A 14,295-nucleotide genomic window follows, 5' to 3' on the forward strand; every position below is an offset into this window, starting at 1 on the left:
TATCTATCTATCTATCTATCTATCTATCTATCTATCTATCTATCTATCTATCTTTATGTGAATTATATCACACAGAAGAAGAAAAATCTGAAATGCAGAGAGGGTAGGTAAGTTACCTTCTGCATATAGTTAATGATGTCACAAAATATATTCTCTCCTCGACAAATATGCCAGAATAAAATGGGCCCACAAAACAAATGATTGGCTCAATGTTAGAAACTCACAGTAGGCCAGGTTTTTCAAGTATTATTTAAATAGCTACACAATGTGGTCTGAGATCTTTGTAGGAAGCCAGGAAGGTCAAAGTTATTTTCATAATAATATTAAGACATTATTTGCCTTTTTCACTTTCATACTCTCACAGGTGCACAGTGGAGTTTTCCAGAGGCTACATGATGTGTGATTCTACAACAGATTAAAGAGATTTGTCAAAATATAAAACCATGTCCTTCTTCTGAATGAATTTTTCTTGTTTCATTTTGGGAAACAGGTATTATTTACACATATATATATAGTTATTACATATAACTATAATTATATAAGCATAGTTATATAAAAATATGGTTATTTGTTACCATAAATGAGTTTATTATTGTTATTTTTCAATGAACCCATAAATATTGAATTCTTCTCAGTTTTGATTTTGATTTTTTATTTTTTTAAAGATTTTATTTATTTATTTGAGAGAGAGAGCCCAAGAGGGGGTAGGGTCGGAGGGAGAAGCAGACTCCCTGTTGAGCAGGGAGCCCGATGCGGGACTCAATCCCGGGACTCCAGGATCATGACCTGAGCCGAAGGCAGTGGCTTAGCCAACTGAGCCACCCAGGCGCCCCTCAGTTTTGATTTTTAATATGGTAAATATTGACAGCTATAATTCACATAAACAGAAGTTCTCTGGGATCCTCAATATATTTGAAGGCTGTAGAGGGGTCCTGAGACCAACAAGTTTGAAAATTACTGCTCTAAGAAACACCTCCTAAATCAGTGGTTCTCAATGAGGAATAGTTTTGTCCCCCAGGGAATGTTTAGTAATGTTGAAAGACATTTTTGGTTATCACAACAGGAATCTAGTGCATAAAGGCCAAGAATGCTCCTAAACAGCCCCCCCAAAACAAATAATTATCTAGCCCCAAAAGTCAAGAATGCTAAGGTTGAGAAAACCAGCTTCAGATACCTGGGAGGGGGGAGGAGGGCAGAGAAACACACCTCCAAACAAGAAAGTAGCTGATGCTACCCTCTAGTGGCAAAATGCAGTAACACAGAATCTCCACCAAAAATTCACTATAAAAGGATGGCATGTAAGCAATTGCCCCGCCCCACCCCACCCCCGCAAAGAATTTCCTTATGCCAGAAAGGAAGAGGAGGAGGAGGAAGAAACAGAATCATAAATACAGAAAGCAAACTGGTGTTGCCAGAGGGGAGGGGGTCGGGGATGGGCAAAATAGTTGAAGGGGAGTAAGAGGCACAAACTTCCAGTTATAAAATAAGTAAGTCACAGGGATGAAAATTAGCATAGGAAATAAGAAAAAAAAAAAAAAGACATTTCTTTTATAAAACTAGGATGCACTTTCTTTTTCTTTTTTTTTTTTTTTAAAGATTTTATTTATTTATTTGACAGAGAGAGGCACAGCGAGAGAGGGAACACAAGCAGGGGGAGTGGGAGAGGGAGAAGCAGGCGGAGCAGGGATCCTGATGAGGGACTCGATCCCAGGACCCTGGGATCATGACCCAAGCCGAAGGCAGCTGCTTAACGACTGAGCCACCCAGGCGCCCCTAGGATGCACTTTCTAAATATGGTCATGAGTGGTATCACCCAGTTCACCCCTGGCAGAAACAGAAATGTAAGGTATCCTCTTAGATTCCTCCAGGATAGAGAAAGCAGCAAACATAAAGGAAGATATAAAAATGCTCAAGCAGACAACAGAATTCTGCACTAGAACTATATGAAATTAGTCAACTCATGTTCTACGGCTCTAAAATTAAGCCAGAGGCTCTTTGGAGCTATAATCACTGTACTTGTGTTAGTCCTATTGTGAGTCCACAGTACTACAAACTGACCTCTGCAGTGTGTTGTTCTGCAGGACACAGTGATGATAACTGCGTCACTGTTTATATCACACGAGTTAGGAAACAGTCCCAGAACCCCTAGTATTAGCCAGGCTCTTCGTGACTTCAAATCTAGCTCATGTTTTTCTTCATGAACTCAGCAGGCATCCGCCATTTGTTATCTCAAGAGGTACCTGAAACTTGAATGGGATTCTGAAGGAAAATGGTTTTCTCTTCTCACCGTAAGCCTAGCACTATGCTTTCTTTTGATGATGCTGTGGACCTCACAAGCCAGAGTCTGGCCACCAACTTACGTGCGGATTTGGGGGTCACAATAGGCCTTCTCAATATCCTCCATGGGCTGGAGGTCCATCCAGGTGTTTGCAATCCACATCTGCCACCGGTAAGGGAGGTGGAAGTGAACTTTGTTGCAGCTTTCTACAAAGACAGAGAGGAGGTCTGAGGGTCTGTTGAGCGGGGGTCCTCACCAATTCAACCAAGTTCACTGCTGACTTTCCCCAGGAGGCCTGCTTTTCCCGTCCTGCCAGACCTGCTTGGAAGCCCATTTCCAGTCTACACCTTTGCCCATGCTGGTTCCTGCCCACACTGCCCCACATCCGTATCTTCAGCTCCCCTTGTCACCAATAGAGACTCGTCAGAAAACAAAAATTCCCCACTTCCCAAAGAGTCACTTTATCCGCATGGAAATCTGACATCCTTGTAAATGTATTGTTACCCCCTCTGCACCCCCAAGGGGTACATGGGACAAAATGCTCTCTAGCGTCCACAACTGTATGCATTTCCTTGAAGCCTTGGCCTAAGATTTGGCTCTTCCAGAAAGAGTCACCCTCACTTATCTCACTCTGTTCTGATCTGACTTGTATTTTGTATTCCTTTGGCCGGTACTCAGTACCCAGCTGGTGCTTATGTTACTTATGCATTTATTTATTTTATGCAGTTTTCTCCTTAATGGACGTTTTGATGCCCACCTCCATCATGAACTCACTGAAGGAACGCCGGCATCACTGTGTGGCTTACATCCCCTTCACGTAACTGGCATAGCGCTGAGTAGATGACTATTAAATGAGCGCTTGCTGGATAACGAATTAGCGTCACGAACCCATTAATACAGGAATGCAGAAAATAGTTCTGTCTTTGAAAATTTGCATTCCGTTATGTTTAAATCATTTTGAAATGCTCAAAAGATGTGTGATTACTTTATTATTTTTTTTAACATTTTATTTGTAAGTGATCTCTACACCCAATGTGGGGCTCGAACTTACAACCAGAGATCAAGAGTCACACGCTCCACTGACTGAGCCAGCCAGGCGCCCTGGTGTGTGATTACCTTAAAACCAAAAGAGGCAGGGGGCCCCTGGGTGGCTCAGTCGGTTAAGCTTCTGACTCTTGGTGTCAGCTCAGGTCCTGGTCTCAGGGTGGTGAGATCGAACCCCATATCAGGCTCTGCACTTGGCACAGAGTCTGCTTGAGGGTCTTTCTCCCTCTCCCTCTGCCCCTCCCACTCGTGCTCTCTCTCTTTCTCTCTCTCTCAAATAAATAAATAAAGCTTTAAAAATAAAATAAAATAAAACCACAAGAGGCAGGTTCAGACATCCCAGGGAAAATCATAGAGCCGCACTGCCCGCGGTCTGGTGGATTGAAAATTATGCAACCATCCATGACAGTCCATACCTCACGCCCATTAGAATGGCTGCTCTAAAATCAAACCAACACAAAACAGAAGCAAGTGTTGGCAAGGAGACAGAGAAACTTGAACCCTTGTGCTTTGCTATAGAAAACGTAAAACGGTGCAGCCGCTGTGGCAAATAGTGTGGCAGCTTCTTGAAACATTAAACGTAGAATTATCAAAACACATTTTTAATTTTTTTTAAGTTTTTTTTTTTAATTTATTTGTTGGAGAGAGAGAGAGCGCGCACGTGCAATCGGGGTGAGAGGCAGGCAGAGGGAGAAGCAGACACCCCGCTGAGTGGGGAGCCGAATGTGGGGCTGGATCCTGGGACTCCGGGATCACGACCTGAGCTGAAGGCAGATGCTTAACCGACTGAGCCACCCAGGCGCCTTCCAAAACAAATTTTTTAGATAAACACCGAATTACCATAATATCCGGCAATTCCACTTCTGGGTGTATATCCCAAAAGAAGTGAAAGCAAGGTCCTGAGCAGATCTCACACACCCAAGCTGATGGCAGCATTATTCACAACAGCCAAAAGGTAGAAGCAACTCAAATATCCATTCACAGACGATCGGATAAACAAAATGTGGCACATATGCACAATAGAATATGATTCGGCCTTAAAAAGGAAAAGGAAATTCTCACACAGGAAATTCTCTTTCACAAGGATGAAACCTGAGGACGTACCACAAAGTGAAATAGGCCAGCATCACAAAGAGACAAATACTGTGTGATTCTACTCATGAGGGACCTCCAGTCGTCCTCCTCAGGGAAACAAAAACTAGAACCGTGGCTGCCAGGGACTGGAGATGGGGGGGGAATAAAGAGCTGCTGTTCAAGGGGCAGCAGAGTTTTAGTTTTGCCAGACAACAAAGAGTTCTGGAGATTGGTTGAACAATAATATGACTCTATCCTTACTGACCTATACACTTAAAAATGATTAGGAGAGGGGCGCCTGGGTGGCTCGGTTGGTTAGGCGTCTGCCTTCCGCTCAGGTCATGATCCCGGGGTCCTGGGATCGAGTCCCACATTGGGCTCCCTGCTCAGCGGGAAGCCAGCTTCTCCCTCTCCCACTCCCCCTGCTTGTGTGCACGTCACTCTCTCTCTCTCTCTCCAATAAATAAATAAAATCTTTTTAAAAAATGATTAGGATAGGGCGCCTGGGTGGCTCAGTTGGTTAAGCGACTGCCTTCGGCTCAGGTCATGATCCTGGAGTCCCTGGATCGAGTCCCGCATCGGGCTCCCTGCTCGGCAGGGAGTCTGCTTCTCCCTCTCCCACTCCCCCTGCTTGTGTTCCCTCTCTCTCTGTGTCTTTCTCTGTCAAATAAATAAATAAAATCTTAAAAAAAATAAAAATAAAAAAGAATCTTTTAAAAAAAAAATGATTAGGATAGTAAAATCTATGTTAGGTGTATTTTACCACAATTAAAAAGAAAAAAAAAAAAAACATTTAAGTTGAAGACTTAGGATTTCAAGAACACAGGGCAGAATCTTCCTTTTCAGACCCCGGGTGAATGAGTCTAAGACCACCAAGGGGTCAAACAGAGGAATCCAGTGTGATGCCTGGGCCCGGGGCAGACGCATGAAAGTGAGCAGGTGGTATCACGCTGGGAGGACAGCCATCTGTCCCACACACAGTTCCACGGGACACAGCTCTGTAGGAAGCTGGAGGGAGGGGATAGTGAACAGGTGTGGCTCCTCGCCTGGAAGGACACACAGTCTGTGGAGTGAAGGACTCTCAGTACACGTGTGAGGAACTACTGCAAAGAGCCCATGGCCCAGAAGAGACACGATGCCTAAAGGACAGGACGTGAACTGTGAGAGTGTGTCGGCGGGCATACTTTTAGCTTTTGGATTTGTTTTTTGTTTGTTTGCTTTTAGTATATGAAAAGAGGGCCCCTGACAAAGTATAATATTTCACTTAAAAGTGAACGCAAAAGGAGAAAGCATAATATCAGGCAGTGGTCAGGAACACAGGCTGGCTGGGCAATTTAGAGTCAAAACCCAAGTTGGCTACTCTAACCTCTCAGTACCTCTAGTTTCCACATCTGTAAAATGGGTTAACAACAGAACCTGCTTCTAGGGTTGACGTGAGGTTTAAAGACGATGCACATAAGTTTCTTGGCAATGCACCTAATATACAGCAAATGCTCAGTAAATGTTGGCTTCTAGAAAGTCCTTAAGTTACCCACCAACTTGACAACCCCTATACAGATGGTCAAGACAAATTTCCGTCGAGCCACAATCAACCATCCTGGAAGAGCCAGTACTCTCCGATGCAGAATCTATAAAACAAAAGAAGATGCACGTATGCTGATCTTAGTGTTTAGACCAAAAATCAAGATACCTGATCTCACAATGGAAAAAAGTATCTGTAACTAGCACCATGTTCGAGAAAATTCTGGATTCGTGCATTGCTCATGAGAGCCTAGACAGCCCCTCCATCAAAGCAACCAGGGACGGGGCGCCTGGGTGGCTCAGTTGGTTAAGCGACTGCCTTTGGCTCAGGTCATGATCCTGGAGTCCCAGGATTGAGTCCCGCATCGGGCTCCCTGCTTGGCAGGGAGCCTGCTTCTGCCTCTGACCCTCCCCACTCTCATGTGCTCTCTCTCTCTCATTCTCTCTGTCTCAAATAAATAAATAAAATCTTTAAAAAAAAAAAAGCAACCAGGGACGTTAAGGCCATGTGAGAGGTATGTTTATTGTTTAAACCATGACCCAACTACTCTTGTTCTCAGTAAATGTGGCAGCTTACTCCGCATGGTTCAACTGTCAGTACCTGAATCTTCCCATCAGTCTCCTCACCAGCACCACCCCTTAACCAAACCCTCCAACTCTATGCCCTTTAGTAACTCCTGGGGAACGTCCACAGAGAGGCCACCAGCCACAACCGTTCTGCTGTCGACACAAGACATGGGGTCCCCTTTGTCCTTCGGTGACTTACACGGAGCACATCTTGGGGTCCTTGCAAGCTCACTGGCAGGGCCAACTGAGATTGGGGCAGAGTTCTGACCATGGTTTGCATGGGCTGCGGCTCTGTTGCTTGAGGAGGATGTGGAAGGTGGCACCTTGGACTGAGTACAGACTTGTGGGGTGGGGACAGTGGTCTCCCGAGGTGTCGGCAGGACCTGGGTTTCCAGACTCTGACTTCCAAAGCACATCGCGTTTTTCTCCCCTCTGACTGTCAATGTGAAGTCAAAACCGGTGGCCCCAGTTTTATTGACTTTGGTGGTTTCATCCGCCACTTGACTAGAGCCATTTAGTGTGCCGTGGACAGATTTATGAGCCCAAATGGTCTTCTCTCTGTATGGACCGTTAACAGATGCCGCTGCTGGATCAACATCTGTAATTATGCCAGTCGTTTGGAGATAACTGTGCGTGGTTCCGGTGTCCCGATTCCTAGGCAACGGTGTTTCCCTCTGTCGACTGGGTGCGATTTTATAATTGAAAGGTATTGCGGAACTTATATCCGTGGCCGTTGCATCAACACTATTAAAGAGCGGGACATACTGGACATTTTGCTTCCCACCTCTGCCCTCGGCGTTCACGCCCTCCGAGGAGAGCAGGCCCATGCTCTTTCTGGCGGTTACGGCATCAGGTGTTTGTGGAGAGCCAGGGGCAGCTTGACTCTGGGGAAACAAACTCTCTCCACCAGTGCCTTTGCCATTGAGCCAGGTTGCAGGGCCCTTGTGGTTGGAAGCAGGTGCTGAATCAGAAGGGAGGTATATGCTACCTTGATCCCCGTAACAGAGATCTTCGGGGCTGCCATTGTCTGAAAAACGCTGGCTTCCTCCCACTTGCTCTCTTCCTCGGAGATTATCCGCCTGAGGCGGGACCAGGGAGGGCTGAGGGCCATCCTGACTTCCCAAACACATGAATTTGTGGGCCAGGTCCTCTACGGGCACGTCATCCGGGGGAGGCCTGTGGCCGATTTGATTTGGAGCAGGTGTGCAGGGCTTCGGAGAAGGAGCTGAAGCCGATGGAAGAAATTCCGTACTTCCCTGAAATGATCGGTCTCTGCTCTTGCTTCTACCTCTGTAGGCCGGGTCTCTACGATAGGCCGGAGGAGCTGGGAAAAGAAAAACGAAACCGGGAAAATGAGCGCTAACAGGTTTGGGTTCACACCGCGGTTCCTCCTCAGCTTTTCCAAGTTCGCCATCTGAGTTCTGTCAAATTACGTGTCCCAATCTGGTGTGTAAAAATCTTGAGAAGGGTGCTAAGGATGATGAAGGAATCTGCTCTTCTGCTGGGGGAGCAGGAAACACCACCCCCACGGCCTCAGGATGAGAGTCAGGGTGACCCTGGCTCTTCTCGACTTCTCTCCCGGGGCCCCCGGTGTAACTCCCAAGCCCCCAAACTCTCAGGTGCTTGTTCACTATGCTCTGGCTCAAAGTCAACGTTCACCACTACGGCAAACAGACGCACAGGAGTGCGAGTCAGGGAGGATTTTCAAGCCATTTAGATTTTGCCCATATTGTGATGAAGGTTCCCAAGCAAATTCAGGATCCATAAATATAAATAAATAAATAAATAAATAAAACCACAGTGTAAAGGTCTGATTCCATTTAAACTAGAACTTTTTCCACAGTTCTTCATCTAGACCCTAAATGCCCAAGCTTAAGTGAGAAATGTCAAAAAGAATTAGCCTCTCTCAAGAAATCTGATGAGTCCCACTCCCTGGGAAGAGGGAATCAGTGAGCATGCATGTTTGTGAGTGTGTGTGAAAGGTGCGTGTGGGGTAGGCGTGTGTGTGGTGTGTATTGTGCTGGGTGTGCGTGCATACATGAGGGGTATATGTGTATAAGACGTATGTGTGTGGTGTACGTGCGTGAGGGGTGTGTGTATGTGAAAGAGATATAGTTGGTGTGAGCAATGTGTCAGTAAGATGTGCGTGTGTGGTATGTGTGGTGTGAGATATGTGTGTTTGTGCGTTGTGTGTACATGTGTGTGGCATATGAGCCGTGCTATTGTGTGTGGAGAAGAGGAGAAAAAGAGCCTTCCTCTTCCAAACTCAGAGAGCAGCAGTAATAGAGTAAAAGCAAACATCCTTCTCCTGCCAACAAAATACTTAATTAAGTAAATTAACCAGAAGGGATAATAAATAAAGATCTCTCTCACGTACAATGAATTTATATTGGGAAACTACGCCAGAAAACATCCCTCCAGAGGTTCCCGTCCCCTGTTCAGAGAGCATTGTGATGTGGGAGAAAAAACACCAGAGGAGGGACCAGAACACATTAGTTCTGCCACTACCTAGCACTGTGAGGCCTTGGAAACATCCCTTTTATTTATTCATAGTAAAAATGATTTAAGACTGCTTGCAATGAAAGTCATTTAAAATTTCTGAGCCTCGGGGCACCTGGTTAGCGTATAGTCAGTTAAGCACCCAACTCTTGATTTTGGCTCAGGTCAGGATCTCAGGGTCCCAGTTTCGAGCCCTGCATTGGGCTCCACGCTCAGCATGGAGTCTGCTTGAGATTCTCTCTCTCTCTGTCCCTCCCATTTGTGCTGTCTCTCTTTAAAATAAAAATCCTAAAAAATAAATATAAATAAATAAAATTTCTGAGCCTCGGTCTCCTTATCAATTAAATAAGGCTAATAATACACCTTTCTTTCTTCATAGCTTTGCTGTCAGGAACAATGATGAGATATTTTTGGTGAAAAATCCCTGGTTAATTATAAAGCATTTCTCAAATATAAGGAGGTGTAATTATTTCTTATGTAATACAGAATCTTCGAATTATGTATTCTATTTGCTTTATAAAATTCACCTCTTTCCCACCCATTTCACAAAGGCTCAAAAAATTGCAAGGGTTAGTATCATTCAACAATGTGAAAATGATTCAGGAATAGACCTGATCACTTCACACCCATCAGGGTGGCTGTTAACCTAAAAATCGAAAATAACACATATTGATGAGGAAATGGAGAAACTAGAAGGAACCCTTGTGCACTGATGGTGGGAATACAAAATGGCGGAGCTGCTATGAAAATGGGATGACAGTTTCTCAAAAAATTAAACCTAGAATGACCACGTGATCCAGCAACTCCACTTCCAGGTGCATAACCAAAAGAACTGAAAGCAAGGCCTCAAGCAGATATTTGTATGCCCATGTTCACAGCAGTATTATTTACAATAGCTAAAGGTAGAAGCAAGTCAAGTATCCAACCGGGGATGAACGGATAAACAAAATGTGGCAACACATACAGTGGAATGTTATGCAAAGCGAAATAAGCCAGCGTCACCAAAAGACAAATAACCTACAATTCTATCTATATTTGGTACCTAGAGTAGTCATATTTGTGGAAACAGAAAGTCAAACAGTGGTTGCCAGGGGTTGGGCGGAGGAGGGAAGGAGGTATTTCATAGGTATTGAGTTTCAGTTCTGCAGGATGAAGTGAATTTTAGAGATTGGCTGCAAAACAATGTGAGTGTACTTAATGCCAATGAACATTCAAAAGTGGCTCAGATGGGGGGCGCCTGGGTGGCTCAGTCATTGAGCGTCTGCCTTCGGCTCAGGTCATGATCCCAGGGTTCTGGGATCGAGCCCCGCATCAGGCTCCCTGCTTCTCCCTCTCCCACTTCCCCGCTTGTGTTCCCTCTCTCGCTGTGTCTCTCTCTGTCAAATAAATAAAATAAAATCTTAAAAAAAAAAGGCTCAGATGGTATATTTTGTTAGGTATATTTTTACCGCAATTTTTAAATTATATATAATATTGTTTATATAGTCTCTTTTTTTTCCCAAAGGAAGGACATGCTATAACACGGGTTGGATGAACCTTGAAGACGTTATGGAAGCGAAATAAGCTCATCACAAAAGTATAAATCCTATATAACTCCCCTTCTGTGACAATGCTGCAGAGGTCAAATTCACAGAGACAGAAAACAGAATGGCAAGTTGCGGGGGCGGGCACAGGAAGGAATGGGGTTATTGTTCACTGGGTATGGAGTTTTAGTTTGGGAAGTTTGGGAAGATGGGAAAAGTTCTGGGGATGGCCGACAACAGTATGAAATGTTGTAACTGTACACTTAAAAAATGGTTAAAAGGACCAATTTTATGTTATCTCTTACCACAACATAAAAGGTAAAAATAAATACATTTTTAAAGAAATAGTACTGAGGACTGTGAATTAAATTGTGTAGAGTTTTGCATTAATGCTGGATTTCCTGTATTAATTGTATTGTGGTTATGGAAGAGAGTGGCCCTGTTTTAAGGAAGTGCGTGCTTATATACACAGGTGTGGGGGCTCCTGATGACTGCATACCTCAAACGGTCTCCCCACAAAAATGGTATACATGTGCATGTCAGTGTTGATATGTGCACAAAGATCGAGAGAAAGTGACAAAACAATGGCGACAAAACGTTATTGGGACAAAATGTTAACAGCTGGTGGAAAAAAAAAAGCTTGATCAATTAGCTTTTAGAAAAATGATCAACATTTTAACAAATTGGGGGGTTGGATAGTACTAAGCATGAAAATCAAATTGCAAAATTGCATATATACTATGATTATAACGAAGTAAAAATTATGCATACATATAAACAATGTCTGAAAGCAACAACAGTTTCACGTGGTGAGATAGAATGATTATAGGTGAAGTTACACTTCCCTTGCGATTTCTGTTTATTTCTGTTTCTTCCATTAAAGAAAACATCGAAAGCAGTTACCTCTGTGCCCGGAGTGTTTCTTTGGGCTGTGCTTGCTGTTGCAGATATCCTGGATGTTTTGAACCACGCTGGAGCTGAGCCCATGCTCCCTCATGATGGCCAACACCCTTCTGTCCATCAGATTATGGGACCTGAGGCAGTTGGTATAACCACAGTTCCCTCGGGTGAAGTGCTCACAGATGTGGAGCCTTTCACACTGTGGATACTTATCACAAATCACTCTTCGACCCTCTCCCTTATAATTTTTGCATATCTGCAGAAGAGAGAAACAAACAATAGCCAGACACAATACACCTTCCCGCATCAGCCACACAGTCATTAAGGAAAGCCTAAGTCAACAAAAATGTTGGCAGTAAGCAGAGATATACCAAAGGAAAAAAAAAAAAATACATGTGTCTTCCACGATCTACAATGAGTTGTATTCAACTGGATGATTTATTTGGGGTAGAAGAGGCCTGCAAACTAACTAAATGAGCCATGAATTTAATAACCTTTTGGACGAATCAAAATAAAATGGCCATGGCCAGCTACAGGTAGGACCAAACAGGACCCAAAGGGAGCCCTACATTACAAAGGGACCCCAAAGAGGAAGGCTATCAAGTCATTCTTCAATTAAAAGGAAGTGGGGGGGGGGCACCCGGCTGGCTCAGACGGTGGAGCATGTGACTCTTGATCTCAAGGTTGTGAGTTCGAGCCCCAACTGGGTGTAGAGATTACTTAAAAATAAAATCTTAAAAAAAAAAAGGACATGGGGGGTCTTACTTGCAGCTGTTGTCTCTGCTAGGCAGAACGTGACAAGGCTTCTCAAAAGGTCAACTAAAGAAGGTAATTTTTCTATTTCTCTGTAAATAGCTCTGCAAATGTGCAGTTCTTACTGAAAAGAGGGCATACGTATTTCTTACTCAAGTACTGTCATGGGGGCCAGACCGTATGATGCAGGACTGGAAGAAACGGATTTCAAAGTCCCCAGCCACAGCCCTAGAACCATCTATGTGACCTCCCCTGAATTACCTACTCCCCCGTCTCTGTTTCCTTTGCTGTGAAGGAGGAAAAGATTTGCTCTGTCCCCCTAACCCAAGTTATTGAGCAGATTAAATAATAAAATATGTAAACGTGTTGTGCAAAATATAAAATGCGCTGCGAGATGTTTGAATCATTACATAAAAGAATCCCAAAGATCAAAACACTTATAAGTTGTTTCAATAGACTGAGCAAACCAGATCAGCGTGGTTTACTGCAATCTAGGGCTTGAAGTGTGGTCCCCAGACCAGCAACGGCAGCGCCACCTGGAAACTTATCAGAAATGCAAAACCTCAGAACCCGCCCCGTATCTACAGTCAAGAGTCACCAGAGGTGGGGTTCAGCACCCTGGTTTAACAAACCCTCCAGGCGATTCCGAGGCTCACTAAAGTTTGAGAACCAGTGTCCGCCAGAAAAAGAACAACTAGCAACTTCACAAATGACACTTCGGTTAACAATCCTAGGACTGTTCTAATGAGTAGGTAAGAATGCTCCTGGCCTTGACTGGGGCGGGACAAATAACAGCATTTCTAGCTTTAATAAGCACCTTTGAATTTTACAGACTTGTAAACCAGGAAGTCGGGTGTGCCTGATGCTTGTACGTTCTCACAGGGCAAGGCAAAGTGAGACAGTGTGAGCGCTTTGAGGTTTTTAGGGCAGCAGCGCGTCTTGTCCAGGGCTGCCTCCAGGATTTAACTCAGTGCCTACCACCTGCAGGCACTCCTAGATGTTAGTCGAACGAATGCACAACGGCAAATGAAGTGAGACCCAGAAGGATTACCTGCTTTGTGCAAGATCACGCAAGTAGTCGGTGGCAGAGGCAAGACTGCGAAACTACTCAGCTTACTCTTGTGTTAAGAAAGCAGGAATGGACAATATGCAAATGAATGAGTGTGGCTGGGTTCCAATAAATCCTTATTTGTAAAACCAGGTGGCAGGCCAGATTTGGCCCCTAGGCCATAGTTTGGTGACCTTGGATCTAGACTGTCAAGTGACAAAGAAATAAAATTATATTTTCTTTGAATCACTACATTCTGGGGTGTCTTTGGTGCAACAGCTTTGCTTATACCCTCAACCAATATACCCTATTATCTTCCAAAAGCTCAATTCAAAGACCATCTCCTTCCAGGAAGCTGCCTAGATGGACAGCATCCACTAGTCCTACTACTGTATCTTCAGATCACTTCAAATAGGAAGTAAATTGCTGGAATCTTTAGGTCCCTCGGCAACAGCCAGCTGTTGACAGCTATCTGCAGAGCCTGGTGGTAACTTTGAGTCTTTTGTGTTCCGCTCCCAACACATCCATGACACAACGCTGCCAATCATACTCTCTTTGCTGCTCAAACTAAGGAATCATAACTTACCTCGGGCATAAAAAAAGGGTCACTTTGGACGAGGAGCACTGCTAATTCCTCTTTGTTCAGTCCAGAGAGCTCATGGTTTTTCAAGACCTTGAAGTTCTCTTCTGAGAGAACGTTGTGAGAATATTTGCACAAATTCCTGGAAGAAAACAACAATTGTTAGTGTTTCCACTTCACAGAAGTGAAGAAAAACAAATCATCCAGGGAACTTTTCAGTTATCAATTCCCACATCCTCTGGTAACTAATCCTGCTTAGAGAACACACTTTAAAAATATAAATTGATGAAACACCTAGGTGGGGGTATAGGGGATGTATTTTTTCAAAGATAGATTTATTTATTTATTTATTTATTTATTTATTTATTTATTTATTTATTTATTTGAGAGAGAGAGCACGCGCGCACTCTGGGGGAGAAGCAGAGGGAGAGGGACAAGCAGACTCCCCACGGAGCGCAGAGCCAGGCGCGGGAGCTCAATCCCACAACCCCGAGATCACAACCTGAGC

General features: G+C 44.2%; 1 protein-coding gene across 3 annotated transcripts in view; it reads right to left on the minus strand.

Moving 5' to 3' along the window:
* The window catches only part of ZC3HAV1 (zinc finger CCCH-type containing, antiviral 1), a 60,068-nt gene that overhangs the window by 27,119 nt on the left and 18,654 nt on the right, over positions 1-14,295 (minus strand). For all 3 annotated transcript variants that reach the window (XM_035021197.1, XM_035021196.1, XM_035021198.1), the window contains 5 exons: positions 13,794-13,929; positions 11,410-11,662; positions 6,684-7,808; positions 5,932-6,024; positions 2,361-2,484 (listed from right to left, as the gene is read on the minus strand). In XM_035021197.1, the coding sequence (XP_034877088.1) occupies positions 2,361-2,484; positions 5,932-6,024; positions 6,684-7,808; positions 11,410-11,662; positions 13,794-13,929 (1,731 nt within the window). The remainder of the gene's footprint in view (positions 1-2,360; positions 2,485-5,931; positions 6,025-6,683; positions 7,809-11,409; positions 11,663-13,793; positions 13,930-14,295) is intronic.

The sequence above is a fragment of the Mirounga leonina genome, unplaced genomic scaffold (genome assembly GCF_011800145.1).
Source record: "Mirounga leonina isolate KUSES-001 unplaced genomic scaffold, KU_Mleo_1.0 Mir_174, whole genome shotgun sequence".
Taxonomy (NCBI): domain Eukaryota; kingdom Metazoa; phylum Chordata; class Mammalia; order Carnivora; family Phocidae; genus Mirounga; species Mirounga leonina.